We start from the raw sequence: 21,606 nt of genomic DNA, 5'->3' as shown, positions 1-21,606 counted from the left end.
TGTTTTGTTAGCTGTAGGCCTTTTTTGTTTGGTTTTAATTTCCCACAGCATCTTCCCTTTTCAGTTTCAAATGAGAGCTGGAGGGACAACGGGTTAGCGTGATTTGGATCATCACTGGCCTGGTATTCATGTGTAGCCACTCTCCAACTCAGGCTATTGCTTTTCTGTGAGTACCAGATTCTGGCCAAGTCTAAACGACATTAAGGATGAAATCACCCCTGTGCAGAGGGCCTACATTTGAGACCCCTCAAAATAGGACAAAAATGTGAATTACATAGGACTTAGGCCTTGTGCTGATTCTTTGCACAAGGGCTGAATTTCACCAAAGATGAATTTCATCCGATGAAGTGAGCTGTAGCTCACAAAAGCTTATGCTCAAATAAATTTGTTAGTCTCTAAGGTGTCACAAGTCCTCCTTTTCTTTTTGCGAATACAGACTAACACGGCTGCTACTCTGAAACCAAAGAGAATAAAATTCTGCTGTACAATGGCTTTCTTTTTTCCTTGCATTGCGGGTGTCAGAACAATATTACTAGAGATGTAAATGGGAGTGAAAGATGAGGCTTTTGAAATCATATCATATTTATTACATACATGAGATATAAAAACAAATTACCAAAATAGCATCATTTTTGTGAGTCAACACGACCCTGAAAGAGAAATACATTTGTGAAGCAGATTGGCAGACTTGAATTTTTTTATGGCATTGCAGTTCCTCCTCTTTTTTCCCCTCATGTTCATAAACAGAATACACTTTATGTACTGAAGTTTAAAGATGGGTTACAGAAAAGGTATAATCTAGTGTTGGAAATGGCAATAACTGTGATATGTCCCATAAATTGCTGTTAAAATGGAAAATGGTCATATATACCGTAAATAAAAACACAGGGGAAACCAAATGTAATGTTCAGTTTTAAATACTAACATCGAAAATAAAATAAGCTCTAGGTCCACCATGAATTACGGGGCTGTGATATGTGAAACAGAGTCCTTTTCACTTAAAAAGTCCATCTCTTTGTCCGCAGGCAGAGTTCTTATCCTCTGGCAATTGCATTCTTGCTTCTTAGTCTCTTGTTCTCTATGCTGTTTGTGAAGTCTCATTATAGTCTATACCCATCGGGTTCAAACTCTGGTCTGAAATTGGGACTTCAGTGCAAGTACATTATCTTTCAGATTGCATCCTTGGATTCTCTGAGCGGTCAGTGCCAAGACCAAAGAGGACTATTCCCTTTATACCATTAACGTTGTCCACATTTAGGGGTCTTCTGGAGTGCTTCTGTTTCAATAGGTTGTTTGTAGGCCACCTTCACCCCTTTTGCTCTCCAACAACATTAAACTTGCCGCACCATGAAGCGGCAGGTAGTAAAGTGCTTTATACAATGAAATATTTACATTTGGATAGGATCAGTTTTAACACTTTGTGGACAAAACTTCACATACGCTGCACTTCTTTAGTAAAACAACATTGCTGACAAAGGGCTGGATTCGGCTCTTAGTTATTCTGGTGTAAACACAGAGTCATTCCATTGACTTTAACAGGTTCACACTGGTGTAAGTGAAAAAACAATTTGGCCCTAAGTTAAATCCTACACATTCCTTTAAAAGCATGCACAACTGTTTTTGATGATGGCACATCCTCATCAGACCTTGTGCTATTACAGAGTAATTGCAAATGACATGTTGCCAACAGAGCTCTCCCACTGATACAAACAATATTTCCAGTTCTACAGAAAGCTGTAATAAGTAGTGGGCCAAAGTCTGATCTTAGGGTCTGGCTATACTGCAATCATGGGATGTGACCACAGCTTGAGTTGATGTACCCAAGCTAGCTTTAATCTCACTAACTCAAATACTGGAGCAGTGACACCACGGCAGCGCAGGCTTCAGTGTCGTTAGCCCTGCAACTCCAGGGTTGCAGACAGGTTTGTGCAGCATGAGCTGCTGCAGCTTCACTGCTCCAGGATCCGAGCTGTGGGGCTTAGAGCTAGCTGTGTACTTTGGCCTGAGCGGCAATCACTCCCAATGACTGCAGTCAAGACACACACTCAGTCATAGTACAGCAGTGTAAATACAGGGAACGCCCTCAACTTCACTGAAGATAGTCAGGATTTACACTGGTGTGACTGGCAGCAATTTTTTGTCCATCCTCTTTAATTTATGGGCATGATTTTCCTCTCATTTATGCCAATTTTACAGTGGTGTAACTTTACTGACTTCAGTGGAGTTACTCCACAATTACCCTGGGGTATGTGAGATGAGAATCAGACCCTACATTTTTTTGAATGTAACATTGGCTCATATGCACACCCTTCCAAAGCAGATCCAGGAGAGTACACCAACACTGACCTGGAAGGCTTAAACGAGACAGAGCCTATGAATCGGAACACCACTCTACAAATTTGGGCACTATTTTCTTACATTCCAGTTTTCATTTCAGAGGTCTTCTGTCTGTGAAGTTTGCATTTTGTGCATAAAGAAATGCCCTACCTGTTTGTGCACTTCTAGTTGCAGTCTCTTTTTAAAATCTCCAAGACTTTTCTTCCAAGAGCTGATTTCCACTGGTGTACAAAACTTTTCATATTGACTATCAGTCTCCCAGTCCGTACTTCCTCATGCCCTGCCACAAGGTATTCCAAGCCTGCAAATCATCAAAGTGGTCAGGGTTTGTATGGCAGAATGCTTAAAAAGGTATCTACACTGAAAGTTAATATAAGTAGCTATTCTGAAGAAAAAAACCCTACATTTGTGTAGAAATACTGTATATAGAGAGAGACAGTGGTTTGAGCATTAGCCTGCTAAACCCAAGGTTGTGAGTTCAATCCTTGAGGGGGCCATTTAGGGATCAGGGCAAAAATTGGGGATTGGTATTGCTTTGAGCAGGGGGTTGGACTAGATGACCTCCTGAGGTCCCTTCCAACCCTGATATTCTATGATTCTAAGAGTTGAGATGCATCAAAGTCAGCCCTGTGCCCCAACTGACAGTGAGATCTGCATGAGATGCTGTTGTCAAGCTCTGAATCTGGTGGTGACTCACACTATATAGGCAAGTGGAACGTGGGAAGAGCTGTGGAGATAGAGGAGGTGCTGGGTAAAAGGTGCTCATTTTCATACCCTCTCTTTACAGACTTAATAGAAGTTGCTGGGTTAAATTCACTCCTGCGCAGCCAGCATAAGGTTTATGCATCACTCAGACCCCACTTAAATTCTCAAATTACGGCATATGTGGGACATAAATGATCCACAGGCTTCATGTTGACCTTCTGCACAGGGGCAGATTTCATTCCTGTTGAGCCCCAGTTGTCCATGCAAAGCTGGCACGGCATGTGTACAACTTGTCTAATGTGTGTGTGTGTACATGTCATAAACGTGGCATTAAAGGAGAAAATCATGTAAATATTTCCATGCCACTATTCTTAGCTCTACGGCTAAAGGTGAATTAAGGCTCATAATTTAAACAGATTAGAACAGAGTAGCCTAGCAAAGCAGTTATTCTCACCAATAATGAATGAATTTATCTATCAGGTTTTAGATATTTAAAAATACAGGATCTGCTGCAGATCAGTAAGGCAAGTTCCATATGTATTCCTCTCCTGTCATGGAAATCCACAGCTGCAGGTTAAATGCCTTTAGGAACCCAATTAGCTATGAGATACTCCAATGAGGCAATGGGGCTAGTAGAAGAACTGGAATGAGCACCTGGAGGGTGCCTGAGGGCTTGCATTCAAACCAAAACGTGCTTCATTAAATTCTGCCTCACCCAGACATTTCAGAGATATGTTAGCAGCGTCCTTCTTGCCTGAATTCTAGATGCTTCCAAAATCCAGTGAAACGCAGTGACATAGAATCCTGGTACATGGCTCCATCACATGCTTTTGATGCCACAGGCCTGATTCTGAACTCACCTGATTTTACATAGGTGTAACTCTGTTCACTGGGTGGAATTGCTTAATTTATACCAGATTACTGGCTCTGGCACTGATTCAAGAAGGTGCTTAAGCACGTGCCAGACTTTAAACACGGGAGCAGTCCCATTGAAGTCAATGTGGTGACTCACATGCTTCAAGTTAGGCACATGCTTTCTGAATACCTTGTTGAGTCAGGGCCAGTGGGGGCAGAATGAGGCCCTAGATGTTTCATATAAGGCTGCAAGTTATGTGAAGAAACACTGGGCCAGATCCTGAGGGCACACAGGAATCTGAAAGCTGTCCTAGCCGGGCAGCTGAGGATTCTCCTGGAGTCAGGTGATGGTGATGATTATTCCTATTTATATTATGATAGCACCCACAGGCCCCAGCCAAGCTCAGGACCCCATTGTGCTAGGGGCTGTACAACACAGAGTAATGGACAGCTACAGCTAGTGTAAAGATGGCATAGTGGGCTCTGCACTAGACTCTCCTGGCTCCCCCAGCCATCGTAGGGAGTGTTCCAAAGGTAGAATGTCAGGGGTGTGGCTGCTCTAACTTGTCCCAGCCAGCCTCAAGATCTGGACAAGAGAAAGCTGGCTTAGAGCCATCTTTGCCACCTATAACTCCCTAGGCACAGCTGTGGATTTAGCCCAATGTAGATAGTGTTATTTGTAACAGGCGAAGACCATTTTTAAAAGTATCAACTCCACAAGTAAAGGGGATACAGATATTTATATAATTTGATACAATTTACTATCTGTTACATCTGAGTTTTTGGGCAAATGCAGTCATCTTTCTGTAAGGTAAACACAGGATACATATCACAGTATGGCTATTTGCAGAGCACTCACTATGGCTGTATCAACATTTCTGTTAGAAACATCATTTTTCAAAGGATCATAAAATCTCTCTAGAGGAGGCAGCTTGGTATGAAGCTCTGAGTATGGGAGCAAGTTTTTTTTAATTAGCAGTTGATGTTGTAGACTTGCTTTTTTTAAAAGCTGCTCAGCTGTCTTCATGCAAATACAAAAATAAAACGAAAACATTTCCTTAGATGTCTGGTTTCAGAGTAACAGCCGTGTTAGTCTGTATTCGCAAAAAGAAAAGGAGTACTTGTGGCACCTTAGAGACTAACCAATTTATTTGAGCATGAGCTTTCGTGAGCTACAGCTCATTTCATTGGATGCATACTGTGGAAATTGCAGAAGACATTATTATATACACAGACACCATGAAACAATACCTCCTCCCACCCCACTCTCCTGCTGGTAATAGCTTACCTAAAGTGATCATCAAGTTGGGCCATTTGATGATCACTTTAGATAAGCTATTACCAGCAGGAGAGTGGGGTGGGAGGAGGTATTGTTTCATGGTCTCTGTGTATATAATGTCTTCTGCAGTTTCCACAGTATGCATCCGATGAAGTGAGCTGTAGCTCACGAAAGCTCATGCTCAAATAAATTGGTTAGTCTCTAAGGTGCCACAAGTACTCCTTTTCTTTTTCCTTAGATGTCTCATTCTGTTCTTCAAGGTTGTGAATTTCATCTCAAATTCCTTGCTTTTAGTTGTAAGGAACTCTCTGTAATTTTCCTATGTTTGGCAGCGCTGCAATTAGGAAGTGGAGTCTGTTTCCTTGAAGGTGATTGAGCCACTTAAATCTTCTGTGTTTACTGTCTTCTTAGTTCACTTCTGTGTGTGTGTTGGAAATATTCCTTGTACGAACTCAGCTAGCTTATCATCTGAGCACCGGGGGGTGCGATTTGATGAGTGTTTTTAGATTTTCTGGCTGGAAACTCTAAGATCCAAGCCGCTGCTCCGTATTGCTGGGACAGAATGAAAACATGATATTTTTACACTATTTTTCTCTCTTTCTACTTTGATCTCTTTCATGTTTTAGGAGATGTTGTTATCTGAGAAGTTATGTGTGAGGAAATCATTTCATGTCTGCTTTGACTTTTTGTCCTGCTGTTCGTGGTTTTTATTGATCTGAAGGTTATAGTTCCTACGCTAAGAGAAGAGTAAATGGGTCATTTAACTTACAAATGCAATACTGCCAACTGGCCAAAAATTAAATTTCAGATTCTTTTTTACTTGCCTTCTAGTTTGTGGGTGTGAACAGTGCATTTGGTTCATGCTTTCAAGTTTTTCTTCATGACCATGAGGGCTAGAAACTTACTATTTTTAAAATGAAAGCTGAGATTCTTTTGCAATCACAGGATTCCAGGAGCTGGGGCATTAAGAAAAACATCAGCTATCACAAGACTACAAATAAAAGCCTTGATCCAGTGATGAGCTCCATGGAAGCAGATCCCTGAGCCTGCAGCAGAGCTTTGTGTTGGTACAGGGTCTTCTCATGCTATCTCATTGAAGAATCAGGGCCTTAGACCCTTTTCCTGCTTAGGGAATATTTGTAAGTATATCACTATTTCCTTAAATTTATTCATTACTTGAACTCATTCAATTAATTTTAAAAAGTGTTTTTACAGTATGGATGGATTGCAAACAATTCATCCAATCTTTGATGGTTTGTCATTGTGTAACTCCAGATTTACACTTGCATAAAACTGGAGTAGGACAGTGGTGGATCAGGGCCACAAAACTGAAAATCTGAGCTATGTTGCTTGTGATTGGCCACATAAGTCATAGAACTGGCTCTGTTCCATGATTGGAAGTATAGACAAATACGTGTGTGTGCAAAATTAAAGCGCAGTTTCCATGGGCGTACACTCATTTTGCTTTTCACAAACATTTTTGAAAGGAAAATTTTCAAATGCTCCCATAAAGATGAACACAAAAGGGGCACAAGCGTAGCTGAAGTGAATGTGCTATCAGAGGTGACAGAGGTATTTTTCTAATGGTTCTCCCTGACAGACCACATCCCCAGAGTGAGCAGATGTTTCTCAGTTCTTATTTCAGCATGCAGCAATTTAATTGCTACTAAGCTTCACCTACTGAAAACTAACATAGGTAAGAGCAATTTGCACATTTACATAAATTTACAATTGATGTGTACCAAATGCAGGTTTTTGAATACTTGCCCCAGAGAACGCTTCTCCGACTCTTCTTAGATGTCTGAGTAGCAGCTATATTAATTCACTCTGTGTTTGGCCTTTAATTTGGTGAAATACGGAGCTAGATCCTCTGCTGGTATGAATTAGAAACGTTTCACTGAAGTCAATAGATTTTCACTATTTTACACCAGTTGAGTATCTGAACTATAATATTCTTTGTTCTTCAAACCTAATGGAGTTTCTTCAGCTTTATACCAGTAGAGCTGAGATCAGAAAATCACCTTTCCTGTTTGCCTTTGCTTTGCATATGGAAACATTAAGAACCTGTATCTCTTGAATTAAAATGTTTATGGATTTTTGCGACGATCCAAGGTCTTATGTGCTTAAATAATAAACTTAAGCATAGGGATGCTGATTCACCCTATCCCCTGTACCATGAGAAGTATATTAGAAAGAATTCCTAAGTACATCTCTCCCACCTTCTGTCTACTAGGTTCGAGGACAAACACTGAGCAATATTTCTAACGACGACAAAAGATTGCAAAAATCTCCACAAGATAACCTTTTTGAGTGATCTGATGTCTTACAGTAATAATCTTGCAGATGACCTTCTTCTAAGTGAAAAATCTTCCTATTGCTAAATCTTCCTACTGTAAAGGAATCCTCAGTATTGGAATCTACATTTTGTTCAGGTAACCCCTGAAATTATATGCAAACATTGTAAAAAGAAAATGTTTCCCTTAAATTAGTTACTAGCTGATCGCTTGTCTTGAATAGTAAAAAAGATAGTTTAGGTGGATTTTAGTTTCTCTCTACTGAAAAATTCTGCCTCTGAATTTCTTGATTCCTGTGATAATCACAGAGGCAGCATGCATTGTTTTATCAGCATTGATTACACTTCATTTGAAACCTAAACAGCTGTTCATTGAAAGAAGATGAGCAAAGATGATGAAGCTAAAGCTTCCCACTCACCCCCAAAGAAAGAGCTTCTTCCGTGTCATTTTAGCCTAAATTAATTCAACACTACTTTTGAAGAAGACATTCTAAGTGTGCGCTCCTTTGAGAGAAAGCTATAACAGCAGATCAGTAATTTGACCAGATCTAGAACTGAAAACTTGAATATGTTATTATGGATCTAAAGCAAAATTAGATTTGAAAAGAACTCTATCTTGTAGGTGCCTGGCTCAACATGCAGCTGCTTTCAGTAGTGAGAGCAGTGAGTGACTGGTGGATTAGCTATGTAAAGCTGTACTACTGTAATTCTGCTTTACAAATAGCAGTTTCACACTTCACAACATGTGAAGTGAACAAGGATTTTCTATACCAAATAAAAGTATTCCACTGAGACTGCTCCTGGGGTTTAAATGATGGAGTAAAATCCAGTGTCTTAGTGCAGGACTATAAATTAAATGCACTGGAGGATGGGGTGGAGGAACGAGGAAGAAATCAGTATAAACTTGATGGGGACATACTTTTCACAGAGTCAAAGCCATATACCTACCAGGATTAAGAATTGGACAGGTGCAGCCTCTGTTAGTCCAGGATTCCGGGTAGAGCATTCGCTTTCCTCGCAGAATCTTAAACTTTGTTGATTTCAATACTTTCTTGATCTTCACGTTTACTTCTGCATGGGAGCCTTTGTCGTGGGCTGATAAAATCTTTGCTTTCACCACTGGGAGGGCACAATTTCAAAAGCAGCAATAGATAAAATGGTCACACCCACCTCTCTTTCTACTGCAGTGTTGAGTAACACAGGTAAAGTGACTCTACATTGCAGAATTAGCCTGAGCGTTTACATATTTAGGCTGAGACTGTGTGGGTATGTCTCCACTACAGTCGCAGGGTGTCATTGCAGCTCAGACCTAAACTAGCTTTAATTTAGCTAGCTTGGATACCAGCTGTCGCAGTGAAGCTGCAGCAGCATGGGCTTCAGCTGCGGCTGAACGAGATCCCTCAGCAGGTCTCGCAGGCTAGCCCTCACCAAAGTGAGTGTTGCCTTAATTTCCCTGCTCCAGGACTTGAGCTAGCTAGATTAAAGCTTGCTCAGGTGTGTGCACTTGAGCTGCAATCACACCCTGCGACTGTAGTGTAGCCATACCCTGCAAGTCTTACTGTCAGACTAGTGACACGCAGAAATCAGTACTTTGCAGTTGCTGGAGAGAACGCTGGGTTAGTTTTATTTGAACAGTAACTGTGCCAGATGCCCGCCCATCCTAAAGACCAGGGGGTAAGGAGATGCTGAGTGGCCTGACTTTCGAAATGCTCCCATGGAGGTCAGTGGGAACTGCTGCTTTTTCTGCACTTTTGTTCAGCTTCAATATACTTTTAGAAACCAAACTTTAGGCTCCTGCTTTTGCAAACCTTGGTCGAGGCACACGAAGTAGAATGACAGGTGTCTGAACAGCACCCCACCCCAACAATCCTGCTCATCTCTAGCTACCAACGCTCCTGCACATGTCCGAGTAATGAAACTAAAACAGGAGGGCCACTGCCCGCTGGTGTTTGGGCTTGCTGATGCCCAGAGTCACCCCCACTTTCTTCTCACAGCAGATCTTTTCTCCTCTTACATTGGGGCGCCGGGAGGCTGGGATGGATGTGTGCCAGCCGTACAATGCAGAGCAGTGTCTCCATACCTGTGAACCGGTTTCTCTTTCTGCACTTTGTGTTGTGAACAAAACCTGCTGGGTATATCTCTGCAGGCTCTGGAGGTGTGATTCCCAGCTTGGGTAGACATACCCGCGCTACCTCTGATTGAGCTAGCGCGCTAAAAATAGCAGTGTAGTCATGGTAGTGCAGGTGGGGGGTTGGGCTGGCTGCCTGAGTACACTCCTAGGGTCTCAGTCGGGATGGCACTTGGGCAGCTCGCCCATCCTGTTGCCCACGCAGCCGTGGCTACACCTACACTGCTATTTTCAGTGAACTAAGATTGATCAAAGCTGGCTCATGTACATCTACCCGAGCTGAAAATTACACCTACAGCTGCAGTGTGGACATACCCGTACAGTCCTGCTGCTATGTACGCAGGCTGCTGCAGAAATGACCTCTAAGAGAGCCGTGATGCCGGGGATGGTATTGAACAGCTTCTTATGATGTTGCTTTATTTAGAGTCCATATTAAAAAGTATAAGAAGACCCCGCTTCTACACTGCAGCCCCTCACTTCACGCTTATGATGAACCCTACAATTCAGCTGTTGTCTCTGTAATTTAGCTGACACCCTGCAACACTGAGTAATGAAAGGGTGGGAGGCCTGAGTGCACTTCAGATAAGATTTATGAAGTTGTTTTTTTGCTTTTATTTCTTATCTTTGGCTAGATTAAACACTGTCACTATCGCAGTCAGGAAGCAAAGCAAAGCAGAGATGGATTTTTTTCTAATACCGCTAAGCCAGGGCCATATTTCAGTGACATGCGGCCCCTTGAACTTTTCTTTATGGGTCACTGCGCAGTCTGTAATGGCATGGATTATCTCTCAATGCATTTTAAACTCTAGCACGGGACAGAGCAGGTGCAAAAAAGTTTGAAAGCTCATGAAATGAAGGGAGTGTTATACAAAGAATTCCTTCCCCTGCACGGTATAAAGGAGACAGTTCACTGGTATTCAGCTGCACGGCTCACCATAGATAACGTTTTCTCCTTACTCCTTTAAGTCTCAATATGCAAATGCTCTAATATCACCCCATTCCAACTGGTGAGCTCTTGTTGACAGGGTGCCAGTCCTTAGGAGTGAACGCTTAAGGGTTGGCAGAAGAGTCTTCTCACTGAATGGTCTGTGCCCATGGAAATCACTCCCTCTTGTGAGTTATCAGAGCTCAGAGCTGGTGGCCTCTAAGCAATGGTGCAGGGTGGACCTTTTGGACAAGGTCTTCCTTTTAGTATTGGTCCTTCAGCCAAGGGGATTTTCTAGTGGTTAGTGGGTGGATAATAGAGCAGGACACTTGATTATGCTTGGCCATTATGCATAGTGTATATATAGGGGGTGTGTGTGTGTGTGTGTGTTTATAATTATATATTTTGTGCAGTGCCTATATACTGTGGCAACTTGCATCAAATAAAGCTCCTGTCCTGCATTTCTTGTGCACCCAGTCCTCCCACTGAAAATCAAGACATGCCGGGTAGAGTTCCAAATTTGTAAATAAACAAGTAATTTTCTTTATAATTGCTCCTTGAAAATTATCTTGGGTATAATCAGAACACAGGCAAACTGGGTGTCTGCCAAGTGATGTGCCCAGTGAGTGTTCATGGGAATCCACCTCTGATACTTGGCTTTTCCTGTAAGTTGCAATAAGAGAGGTAAACTTTATGACATCCTTTCTTCAGCTTTTGCTGTTTTAATCCATTTTATGGGCTAAGCACCAGCTATGCTGTTCTTACAGTCTTACACAGACTCCTCAAACTGCCCATTATGTGCCAACAATAACCCAACCCAACAAGAATATATAACTCACCATATGTGTATTTCATTCCACAGAAGACCTTGGGATTCCCTAAAACTTGTTCTTTGCATTCACATTTACCTGTGGAAACAAACCAAACCAAAAGTGTCTCATGGATGGTACTCCAAAGATTGAAACGTACAGCAAAGGGCGGGGATGGACTGGACCAAGGGGTGACTAATGGGATATAGAGCCTTTCACTCCAGTACTGCTCGTTTAGATCAGCCTGAGTGGGTAGAGACAGGGACTGGGGTGAAATCCTTGCCTCATTGAAGTTAGGGAGAGTTCTGCTATTAACTTTGCTGTGGCCTGGATTTCATCCCTTGTCCTTCTCTCACACTAGCCTTACATGGTGTAACTCCATTGACCTCCCTTGAATGACTTTGCTTCACAGTTGAGTAAGTGAGAGGAGAATCAGGCCAACAAAGTCATTACCCAATGACTGCCTCTTCAGTGGTTTTTGTGAGAGGATTTTGAGGGCTCCATCACTTCCCAGCAGACATGAGGCACATCTTAAAAGAACAACTCACCACCACCATTTGCAACCTTGCACAGGGAGCGAAAACGCAAAGGCTACAGGCATTGGTAACCAAGTGCCAGACCCAGGCAGACCGCACGGGCAAATGGTTACTTGTATTTTCATTAACACAACTCTGCCCATAACAAGGTTTGAAAACACCCACAGAACACCAGGCGAGACATAACTGAGCATCCGTTTCCCTAGCACATGCCCATCTCCCCAATTTTGAAAAGCACTCATTTGACGGACGCACAAGCTCGTCTTTCAGAACATCCAAGCTACCTTTAATTAGATGTCAAGTTTATTTATTTTAAAATTGGAATCTTCCAACTTTTACCTTTTAATAATATAAACTCTCCAACCTCCCACCGGCCCTGGCTCTGTGCCACACAAGGATTCCCCTGCACCAAAGGAATGCTCAGTTGGGGAGATCCACCAGCTATCCACCCCATTCGTGCCATAGGAGTGAGGCAAGGAGTCCTGAGCCCAAGGACTTCCCAGTATAGCTCGCTCCTCTGCAGTACAGTCTTATAGTGCTGCCATTTGTTTGCCAGGGTTTTCATTTTAAGCCCCTGAATCAGCAATGCACTTAAGCAGGAGCTTAATTTTGTGCCTGTGTGTAGTACCACGTTGACGTCAACTATACTTGATCACATGCTCAAAGTCAAGCATAGTGCTTAATTATTTTTCTTGGTCAAGGCCCAACCCCCTATCTTCAGGAGGTCAGCTGAAAATTGGGTTTCAGGAGGTCAGCTAGAAAACTGGGCTCCAGGTTCACAAGATCTTAGCCTAAGAGGAAGTAGTTTTTGCACAAAATCTGATGGGAGGGGAAAAAATACCACCTTTCTATTTTGAATTACAGTACAAAAATAAGAAGTGAGTCTTTTCTGATTCTATCTTTGCATTTGTACCAGTCAAAATTTGCTTAAAATAAAATGTTGCAGATGGTTATTCTGTATTTGGCCGATTAATTGCTATTGTGCTCTTGAAATAAAAAAAATTATTTAAAAGTCTCATGGACAGACACTAGGGTTTTTTCTCCCCACTTAATGTGCCCTCAGAATTTTTATCATGCAATTCAGTGCACATGCAGAAAGTGGCACTTGCACTAACTTGATAAGATAGAATGATTTTAGGAAGAAGGTGTACTGTCAATCTGCAAAACACAGAGGCCCAAGTTGTGGAAACCTTCTGCTGGTGAATGCTTACTCACACAAGTAGGTGCACTGAAGTCATTAAGACCAGTCATGTCTTAGAATAAGTGTTAGAATAACTCAAGAGTAAATGCTCACAGGCAGAGGAGATGCACAATCAGGCCACACTGCTTACTAATAATCATGTGGTCCAGCAATGTTTCACAACACTTTTTAGGAGGACAAGTGGAAAATAACTTCTCCAGTTGAAATCATAGCTGGACTATGAGGTAGTCTGTAACCATGTCATCAACCACAACAGCTTCCAAACTTCATATGATAGTCTGAGAAAATTATTGTGTTGTCACTCTTGTTTTAGAAACTCCCTAATTACATATCTAATTCATCTGGGCAATATCACATTCTTTAAATAACTTTATCATCAATTTACCCAACAGAATATAACAGCTCTGGGCAAATATCACATAAAGGAGTTATTAAAAACAAAGTAAAAGAAAAGAGCATTTAAAAGTATTCTGATGTAAATGTGCAAAAGCCCGAGAATTCAGAGCTCAGGATGAAAACCCAGGCAGATACTCAGACTATCAACCCCTACACAAGCTATCAACCCCTACACACAGATTTTAAGATGGGACTGTCTGCCTAGACTTTAGATATCCTTGTGTATGTGGGTCGAAGTCAGTCTTTCAATGTTCCTTAAGCTTTTTTTTTTTGGTAGTTGAACAGTACTGAATGTTGGACATTACATTCCTCGCTACCACCATTGCTAAGGCATTAATCCAAAGCAACGCTCTGCTGCATTTTCACAAATCACTTTAAAAGACCCTTTTCTTGTTCATTAGGAACAATCTCTTAGTAATAGGAGGGGAGATAAGAAATATGTTTGAATCAGCTATCTCACCTGAATGCCGGAGAGCAGAGAATCCTTGTTCGTCCTCCCATCCCCAAGCTGGCTCACTCTCGTTAAACACAGAGCGGAAATCAGAAATTTCATGATGCCAGACTATGTCCGCACTGTTGTAATAAAGGGAAACTGTGAGGAATTTCTCATGGAATCAATAGAAAATACCACAAATCCAAGAAAATTATTACACGCAATCAATAGTCCATTTTTCAGAAATTTACCATGAAGTTTCTCCAGATTTATTGGTATTGTAAAATACACAAAAATGAATAGTTTTAGACAGTGACAGCTTGATCATTGTAAACTCCCAGATTTGTGTTATGGATCCACATTTGGTATAAAAATATATATTTAAGAATTTGTATATAATATATAATCTCAGTGAATATACAAGGTCCACAGAAGGATCTGTTTGTACAGCTCAGAAACTCACAGACTTCAAGGTCAGAAGGAACTATCATGATCATCCAGTCTGACCTCCTGCACAATGCAGGCCATAGAACCTCACCCACTCACTCCTGTATTAGTCCCATATCATCTGGCTGAATTACTGAAGTCCTCAAATCATGATTTAAAGACTTCAGGTTACAGAGACTCCACCGTTTACACTACTTTAAAGCTGCAAGTGACCTGTGCCCCATGCTGCACAGGAAGGTAAAAAAACCCAGTGTCTCTGCCAATCTGATCCAGGGAAAAATTTCTTCTCGACCCCAAATATGGGGATCAGTTAGACCCTGAGCATGTGGGCAAGACCCACCAGGCAGACACCCAGCCAGCCTGGCCTAGAGATGGCAATTGGTAACCTAGGCCTCCTGAGATGGTTTGATTTAAAATATGTTCTTCTCTAGCATACAAGCTAGGGCTTGACATTGGTCCATTTAAGTCAACGAGACATTTGTGATTAACTTTAATGGGAACAGGACTTCAATCTTCCTTCAAATGTATGGAACCCCCCTACCGCACAAAAATTTTAAGAACCTGAAAGTACCAGCACCAGATGTCAGGAAGGGGAGTCATATGTCATGACTAAGGCTATGATTTAGTCACGGAGGCAGTGGAAGTCACAGAATCCGTGACTTCCAGTGACCTCTGTGACTTCAGTGGTGGGAAACTGCAGGGCTGCCCACTGGCAGCAGGCCGTAGGGTACCCCGCAACTCCTGGCCACCACAGGTGGTGGGGGAACCCTGCAGCAGCTGGGGGAACCCCAAGCTCCCGGCCGCTGTGGGTGGCAGGGGAACCCCAAACGCCCAGTGGCTGTGGATAGCCAGGGAACCCGTGAGCTCCCAGGTGGCAGGGGCGGCTGGGGAACCCCTGAACTTTCTGGCAGCAGTGGCTGGGGAACCTCTGAGCTCCTGGCAGCGTGGGTGGCGGGGGAACCCCTGAGCTCATGGGTGGCGGTGGTGGAACCCCTGCAGCTCCTGGCCACTGCGGACAGTGGGGGAATCCCTGAGCTCAGGGCAGGCAGGGGAACCCCTGAGTTTGTTGGCGGCAGTGGGGAACCCCCAAGCTCCCAGCAGCCACGGCCCCCGGTGCTGTGGGTGGTGGGGGTACCCCGCAGTCCCCAGCTGCTGCTGGTGGCTCCTAGCCCCTGCGCAGCTTCCCCGGCTTCAGGCGGTATGGGGATCCACAGATCGCCATTTTGTCACAGATATTTTTAGTAAAAGTCCCATGGAAGGGACAGGTCACGGCTTCTTTTTTCTTTGAATTTTTCTTTTTCGTCTGTGACCTGTCCATGACTTTTACTAAAAATATCTGTGACAAAATCTTAGGCTTAGTCATGACCCATGATACTATAATAAAATGGGCCATTCTCCTGACATATTATTGTTAATAACTTAAACGTATTTCTAACCCAAGATCCTGCTTCCGTATCATATAAAATTGTGACTGGCTAAACTCTGAGGCCCTACAATATAATAAATATAAATATGGTAGGGCCAGTACATCCCCTGTGCATATGCACATCAGGGTGGATGGATTTCCTCCTGGGCTCCATGGAAACTACTTTGATGGTCATCCATGGGCTCTGTGTTCCACATGGGCACAGGAAGAGGGGACACAGGAGGGGAACCAGTGAGTTAAGGATTGGCTCAGTTTTACAGCACCACCCATGTTCAGCCCTGCTCTACTAATTTTCTGGCTCCCCTCTGGGACTGCTATAGAGCAGGGCAACCCAGACAATGGCAGTACAGCTCCAGCTACTGCCCTGCTGTCACAAGGGGATAGTTGGGCCAGTAAAGAAACACAGCGGGGCAGCCATCCATGCAGATAGTTTCTGCTTCCATGTATCTAGATGGCTCCTTCCCTGTGGCTCCTCTAGAACTGAAGGCTTGGAAGGTATCGTCCCCTGCTAACCCTGCAGACAGCAAAAGCCCTCCCATCAAAAGCCATGAGATGTTTTGCAGGAAACTGTGCCAGGTAATCAGATGGAGCATTTAGTCTTCTCTGACTCTCTCCAATAGGTGTCTCCATAGGAGGAAGCCAATCTGGCTCAGTATCCATTTATAAACTGTGTGTATCATCAGGTTTTCTGTAGTACCAATCCAAACAATAAGGTCTATCTAAAATAATCAACACTTATTGAACATATCTGGGATATGAAGGTCCATGATCTATTTGCATTTGTGAGTCTAGAGAAATAGCATGTCTGTCCACGCACCTGCTGATGCAGTCACCAGTGAGTGGGTCACAGCTTCCAGCACAGTCACACGGTCTGCAGCCATACTCTCCAAAGCCCCAGTATCCCACCATACACCGGTCACACTGAGGACCTGCCACTCCAGGTTTGCAGGGGCAGTCACCGTTGCTGGGGTCACAGAAGGTATTAATGCTGAAAGGAAGCATGGCTGATCCAACTGGGTGGCAGGAACACGCTGCAGTACAAAGCAGGTACATCATGTAAGTGTATTGGTGATGGAAAGCTAGCAATGCTAGATATGAATGCAGAGCAAACAGATTAGTTCACCCAACACATGGCTGAACTGGATGTGCTTATTATTTCACACTACTGGGAAGCGAGGAGTAGTAGGCTGACATAGTTACCAGAGGAAATATGTTTTCTACATTACTGAAAGTTTACCCAGAGTTGCTGGACTGGCGCAACACAGACATTTTCCAATCATTACATGAAATGTGACCTGACAATAAAGCAAAACTTTTGCCTGAAATAGTGTGAGACACATGCCAAACCTCCTGCGGTTCTAATAATAATCATGTTGTTTCTGGACTTTATTCTCCTTACTTGTATGAACCTGACCAGAGGAATTCCCTCTAGAAATGACAAGACTTTAACTTCTGTTGTATTATAATTAGTCAAGCTAGCTTGGTTTCGTGTCATGTTTTGCCAAAAGTGAAAAGTACTACGTCAGTTAGCTTATAACTCCAGGGCCCCAATTCAGCAAGGTACTTAAGCACATGCCTAACTTTAAAGTTTGCACCGAAGTACCTTGTTGAATCAGGACTTGGATCATTATTGTATATTCCACAAAAAAGAATCCTAACACAACTGCTTTCTTAAGTAACAATTCATGATTCTCTTGCTGCAAGAAGCTTTGAAAAAGTCATTTTAACTTGGATGAGTGATGGGTAAAATTTAGTTATTTTCTGGCATTTAAAAACAAAGTGGCTATTTTGAAATGCTGAATAAAAAATGAGGGCACTGATAACAAAGGGTCAGGCTGTATACAAACGCCATCCAGCTCTTGTACAGACCTTTAAACACGGATTTTTCTGCGTTTGTGTAAGGTTTTGTTGCCAAAAAACTGAAAAGACTCATTGTTATTATTGAACAAGGAAGGGGTCCTCTTCACTCTTCTTCCATTTTCCTCTTCCCTGCTAAACAGTCTCACATTGCAGCTTCTCTCCATTTGCATGGAAAGAGCTAGATGTGGCTCTTTCTGAAGACCATCAGAGTGGGTCAATGTGGCAACCACAGGGATTATTAGAGAGCAAGATGACGTTGTTTTTCTTCTTGGGGAAAGAGAGGGGGCAGTTGGGACAATAGGAGAGAGAGAGGCAAATCCCACATTCCAGAATGAAAAAATTTGGAGGAAACTCTACATAGGAAGGGGTTGGACTTTTTCTCCCCTTTAACACGTTTTTCCATCTGTAATCTAGGCCTCCTTTTGCTGTCTCTGGCATCCAACATACAGAGGGTTGGAAAAGTTTTAAATAGGGGATTTTTTTTTCAAGTTTTTTTTTTTTTGGGTGCAAATTCAAATACCAAAAAATTTAGGCTGAAAACCAAAATAATTTGATCTGGAAACACCTGGCTGGGGTGCCTCATGGGGCTTGTCATTTGGATGCCTCATGCTCTCATTCTCCATTGTAGTCTGGGGCTCCCTGGTCAGATGCATTACAGTCCCATGGTGCATTACAGTCTTCTGAGAGAGGGGAGGCTGTATATCATGGGAGTCCCTAGCTGTGGTGCATCAGGGGAGATGTAGTCCAGCCAGGGAGCCCAGTCCATACAGGAGAATGGGGACATGGGTCAACCGAATGGCAAATCCATTAGGCACCACAGTATCATTTCCAAAGCTAAATATTTCAGTTTTCAGGCATTCTTTTTTTGACAAAAAAAAATCAACATTTTTCACAGAAAGTGAAAATTTTCATTTATCCAAAACCGCAAATTTCTATCAAAAACAGTTTGGGCAGAACATTTTCAACCAGCCAAGGGGTTTTTCCTTTCCTGCTGTCGAGGCAGTACAGAGAAAGGCACTATATAGAGCACAGCCATGCTTTGCCTTAGAACACTTATTGTTATGCACGTATCTTTGATTCTGACATGATGACGTTTTTGTGGTTTCCAGAAATTCCAGGGTTTGACGTATCTGAACGGCAGTTTTAACATACTAAGTCAGCCTTTAATATTGGCACTCAATTGACAGTACTGACTGTGGCTCCAGAATGTTTGCAAAAAACCCCCCAAAACCCAACAACGCCAAAATAAATAAAATAACCCCCGCTCCGCCCCTTCTTTCTCAAACAAATATAATTATAGAAAATAAGATTAAAAATCCTCTCCACAAACTGCATAACTAGCTCCAGGCAATAGACTCCAGTATCTCTAATAGCATAGTTTTCAGCAGTGCTCACTGAGGCTCGCATATCTTTCTCCTCAAGGCTGTCAGGTATTTTACACTTGACACATGCATCCGAACGTGCTATTTTCTTACTTGATGCCATGGATATTTATGGAATTTCTCAACCCCCTTAGGGGGAAAGAAAGTGTCCTACACTCTTCTGGTCTCATGCACTCAATGGGCTAAATTTACCAGTGACATATATGGATTCAACTCTGCTGAAGTCAATGGAATTGTACTGCCTTAGGCCAGGGATGAATCTGGTCCAGTATGTTACATTTTAGCCAAAATTTTCTCCATTTTTTCCTAAGAGCTGCAGTTTGGAGACCCAGTTCCCATCACTTAATGGACTCTGCAATACCATGGCTAGTAGCTAAAATTACCCCTATGAAAGCTGTTAGCAAAGATCCAGTCTGAGCATAAGAGGGAACTTGACTGAATCAGAGAGGCACATTTAGATGATTTTATTTTTAACTTCCATATTACAACCCAGTAAGTGCCAAATTTTCAAAGACCCCTCATCCTCACATTTGCTCACCTACATTTTTGTGCATTTATATTTTGAGATTTGGAAACAGCTCCTGGCAATTTGCCCCTAAAATCAGCATTCACAAGTATTCTTGACACTGTAGCTCAGAAGTATAGCTGGACTGCAGAATCATTTTTCCTTTAGCCACCTGAGGGAGGGTTCTCTTAAAAGTCTCTTTTGGACATGTCAGAGTTGCCTTTAGACGCTGGGGAAACTGCCATGCAAATTATAAAAGAGGCCCTGCAAACTTTCAACCTCCCCTCTCCCACAAAACAAAATATTTTCATTTCCTAGAGACTAAGGGCCAGAAAGATTATTCAAGCAAATTCACACTATTCTTTGCTAATCTTAACTAGGATGAAGATCAGCGCTACTATAGCTACAGAATAAAGGTAGTTACATACTTATGGGACCAAATTTAGAGCTGGTGTAACTGGATGCAACTCCCACAGAACCCTTAGGGTCAAATTCAGTGGAGAAAGCAAACTGTTGTGCAAAAGCTACACGTTGGATGTAATATGGTCAGAAAATGATGTAAGCAGGAAAATAGTGTAAAGTCCACTGATCTGGCATTCAGGGAGTCAGACCATCAGGCCTGTTATCTGCTAAGGCTGCTTTGTACCAGTGTACCAGTGCAAAACAGCTACAAGACCTATCTGAAAGGCCCCCTGAGAATTCCCCATGCATAGGGGAATTCACTGGTGACGTAAGCCATTCCCCTTGCTAGCGCCCCCAGTGTAAAGGGTATGGCTTGGTGATTCCCAGCTGGAAAGGCCTGGCCTAGGAGGCTGTTCTCTATTATGCTTGGCACCCATCCCAGGGTCCTACAATCCTTTGTAACCCTTTTCCTCTTGAGTTGCACCAGGTGCACAAAAACTGAGCCCCAGGATCTGGCCCAGTAATTGCACAAAATGAGTAAGTTACAGGGCCAAGAAGAAGAAGGTGGGTTATCAAGAAAGGCAACAGAAAGGTGTGTGATAAAATGGAGGTGGGTAATTAGTTGCTTTCTTCTTTACCTTCCAAGATACATCTTCTTCTCCCTCCTTGGCATGTCGGTAATATTTTTTCACACCTGCTGGGTCTGACCCTTGGTCCTGCTATGGCCCCCTTCTGCCACTTTGGTAGTGGAAAGCAGCTATAACACTGGCTTAGCCCACTACCTGGGGATTTGCTACACCATCTCCTATGCTGGAGCCCAGCCTATGGGGTGTGACTGGGGGAAAGAGGATGCGGCTTTACTGTCCCATCATTCTGATGATCCCTGACTGCTTGTTGGCATACCAAGGTCAGTTGGGGGTGTGTGATTTTTATGGTATTTTTATACTGGCAAAAACCCTAATGTACATGCATTTATACTGGCAAAAAGGTGCTTTTGCTGGCACAGCTCATGTTTGGGAAACTGGTACAAGCTACGCTAGCTAAAGCCATCCTTTGCCAGAAAAGGGTGTGTCTACACTATGAGGGTTTCCCAGGACAGCTAGACTGGCCAACTTTTCTAGTGTAGGCTAAATCCCAGAATGTTCTGTTGGACAGGAGCAGATGGTGCAATTTAGAGTAGCTTTGAAGCTGTTCTATGTAGCACTAAGAGCCTAATCAGCTTCCAGCTGGTTTCAATATTGGGGGGGAGCACAAGGGCTGATGCTGAGTTAATGTGGATAGTTTGCATGTAGTTCTGAAAATACAGTAACTGTGTGTAATGTATATGTGATTAGAGCCTAGGATAGGCACATACTGTGAAACGCCATAAAGAAATAAAGTGCACCCCACAACGGTACAGAATAAATGCAATAGACATTCATAGTAAATAGGCCCAATGGCCTGTGATGGGATGTTAGAATGGCCTGTGATGGGATGTTAGATGGGGTGGGATCTGAGTTACTACAGAGAATTCTTTCCTGGGTATCTGGCTGGTGAGTCTTGCCCATATGCTCAGGGTTCAGCTGATTGCCATATTTGGGGTCAGGAAGGAATTATCCTCCAGGGCAGACTGGAAGAGGCCCTGGGGGTTTTTCGCCTTCCTTTGTAGCATGGGGCACGGGTCACTTGCTGGAGGATTCTCTGCACC

General features: G+C 42.9%; 1 protein-coding gene across 2 annotated transcripts in view; it reads right to left on the bottom strand.

Annotated features, from left to right (window-relative positions):
* Positions 1 to 634: 634 nt before the first annotated feature.
* Positions 635 to 21,606, bottom strand: part of NTN4 (netrin 4) — a 131,383-nt gene continuing 110,411 nt past the window's right edge. For both annotated transcript variants that reach the window (XM_074941877.1, XM_074941876.1), the window contains exons 6-10: positions 16,588 to 16,801; positions 13,925 to 14,037; positions 11,362 to 11,430; positions 8,418 to 8,588; positions 635 to 2,638 (exon numbers count right to left, since the gene is read on the bottom strand). In XM_074941877.1, the coding sequence (XP_074797978.1) occupies positions 2,502 to 2,638; positions 8,418 to 8,588; positions 11,362 to 11,430; positions 13,925 to 14,037; positions 16,588 to 16,801 (704 nt within the window). In that variant the 3' untranslated portion in view covers positions 635 to 2,501. The remainder of the gene's footprint in view (positions 2,639 to 8,417; positions 8,589 to 11,361; positions 11,431 to 13,924; positions 14,038 to 16,587; positions 16,802 to 21,606) is intronic.

The sequence above is a fragment of the Natator depressus genome, chromosome 1, assembly GCF_965152275.1.
Source record: "Natator depressus isolate rNatDep1 chromosome 1, rNatDep2.hap1, whole genome shotgun sequence".
In the NCBI taxonomy this organism is placed as follows: Eukaryota; Metazoa; Chordata; order Testudines; family Cheloniidae; genus Natator; species Natator depressus.
The sequence above is the reverse complement of the archived record's forward strand: the minus strand, read 5'-3'. Positions and strand labels throughout refer to the sequence as shown.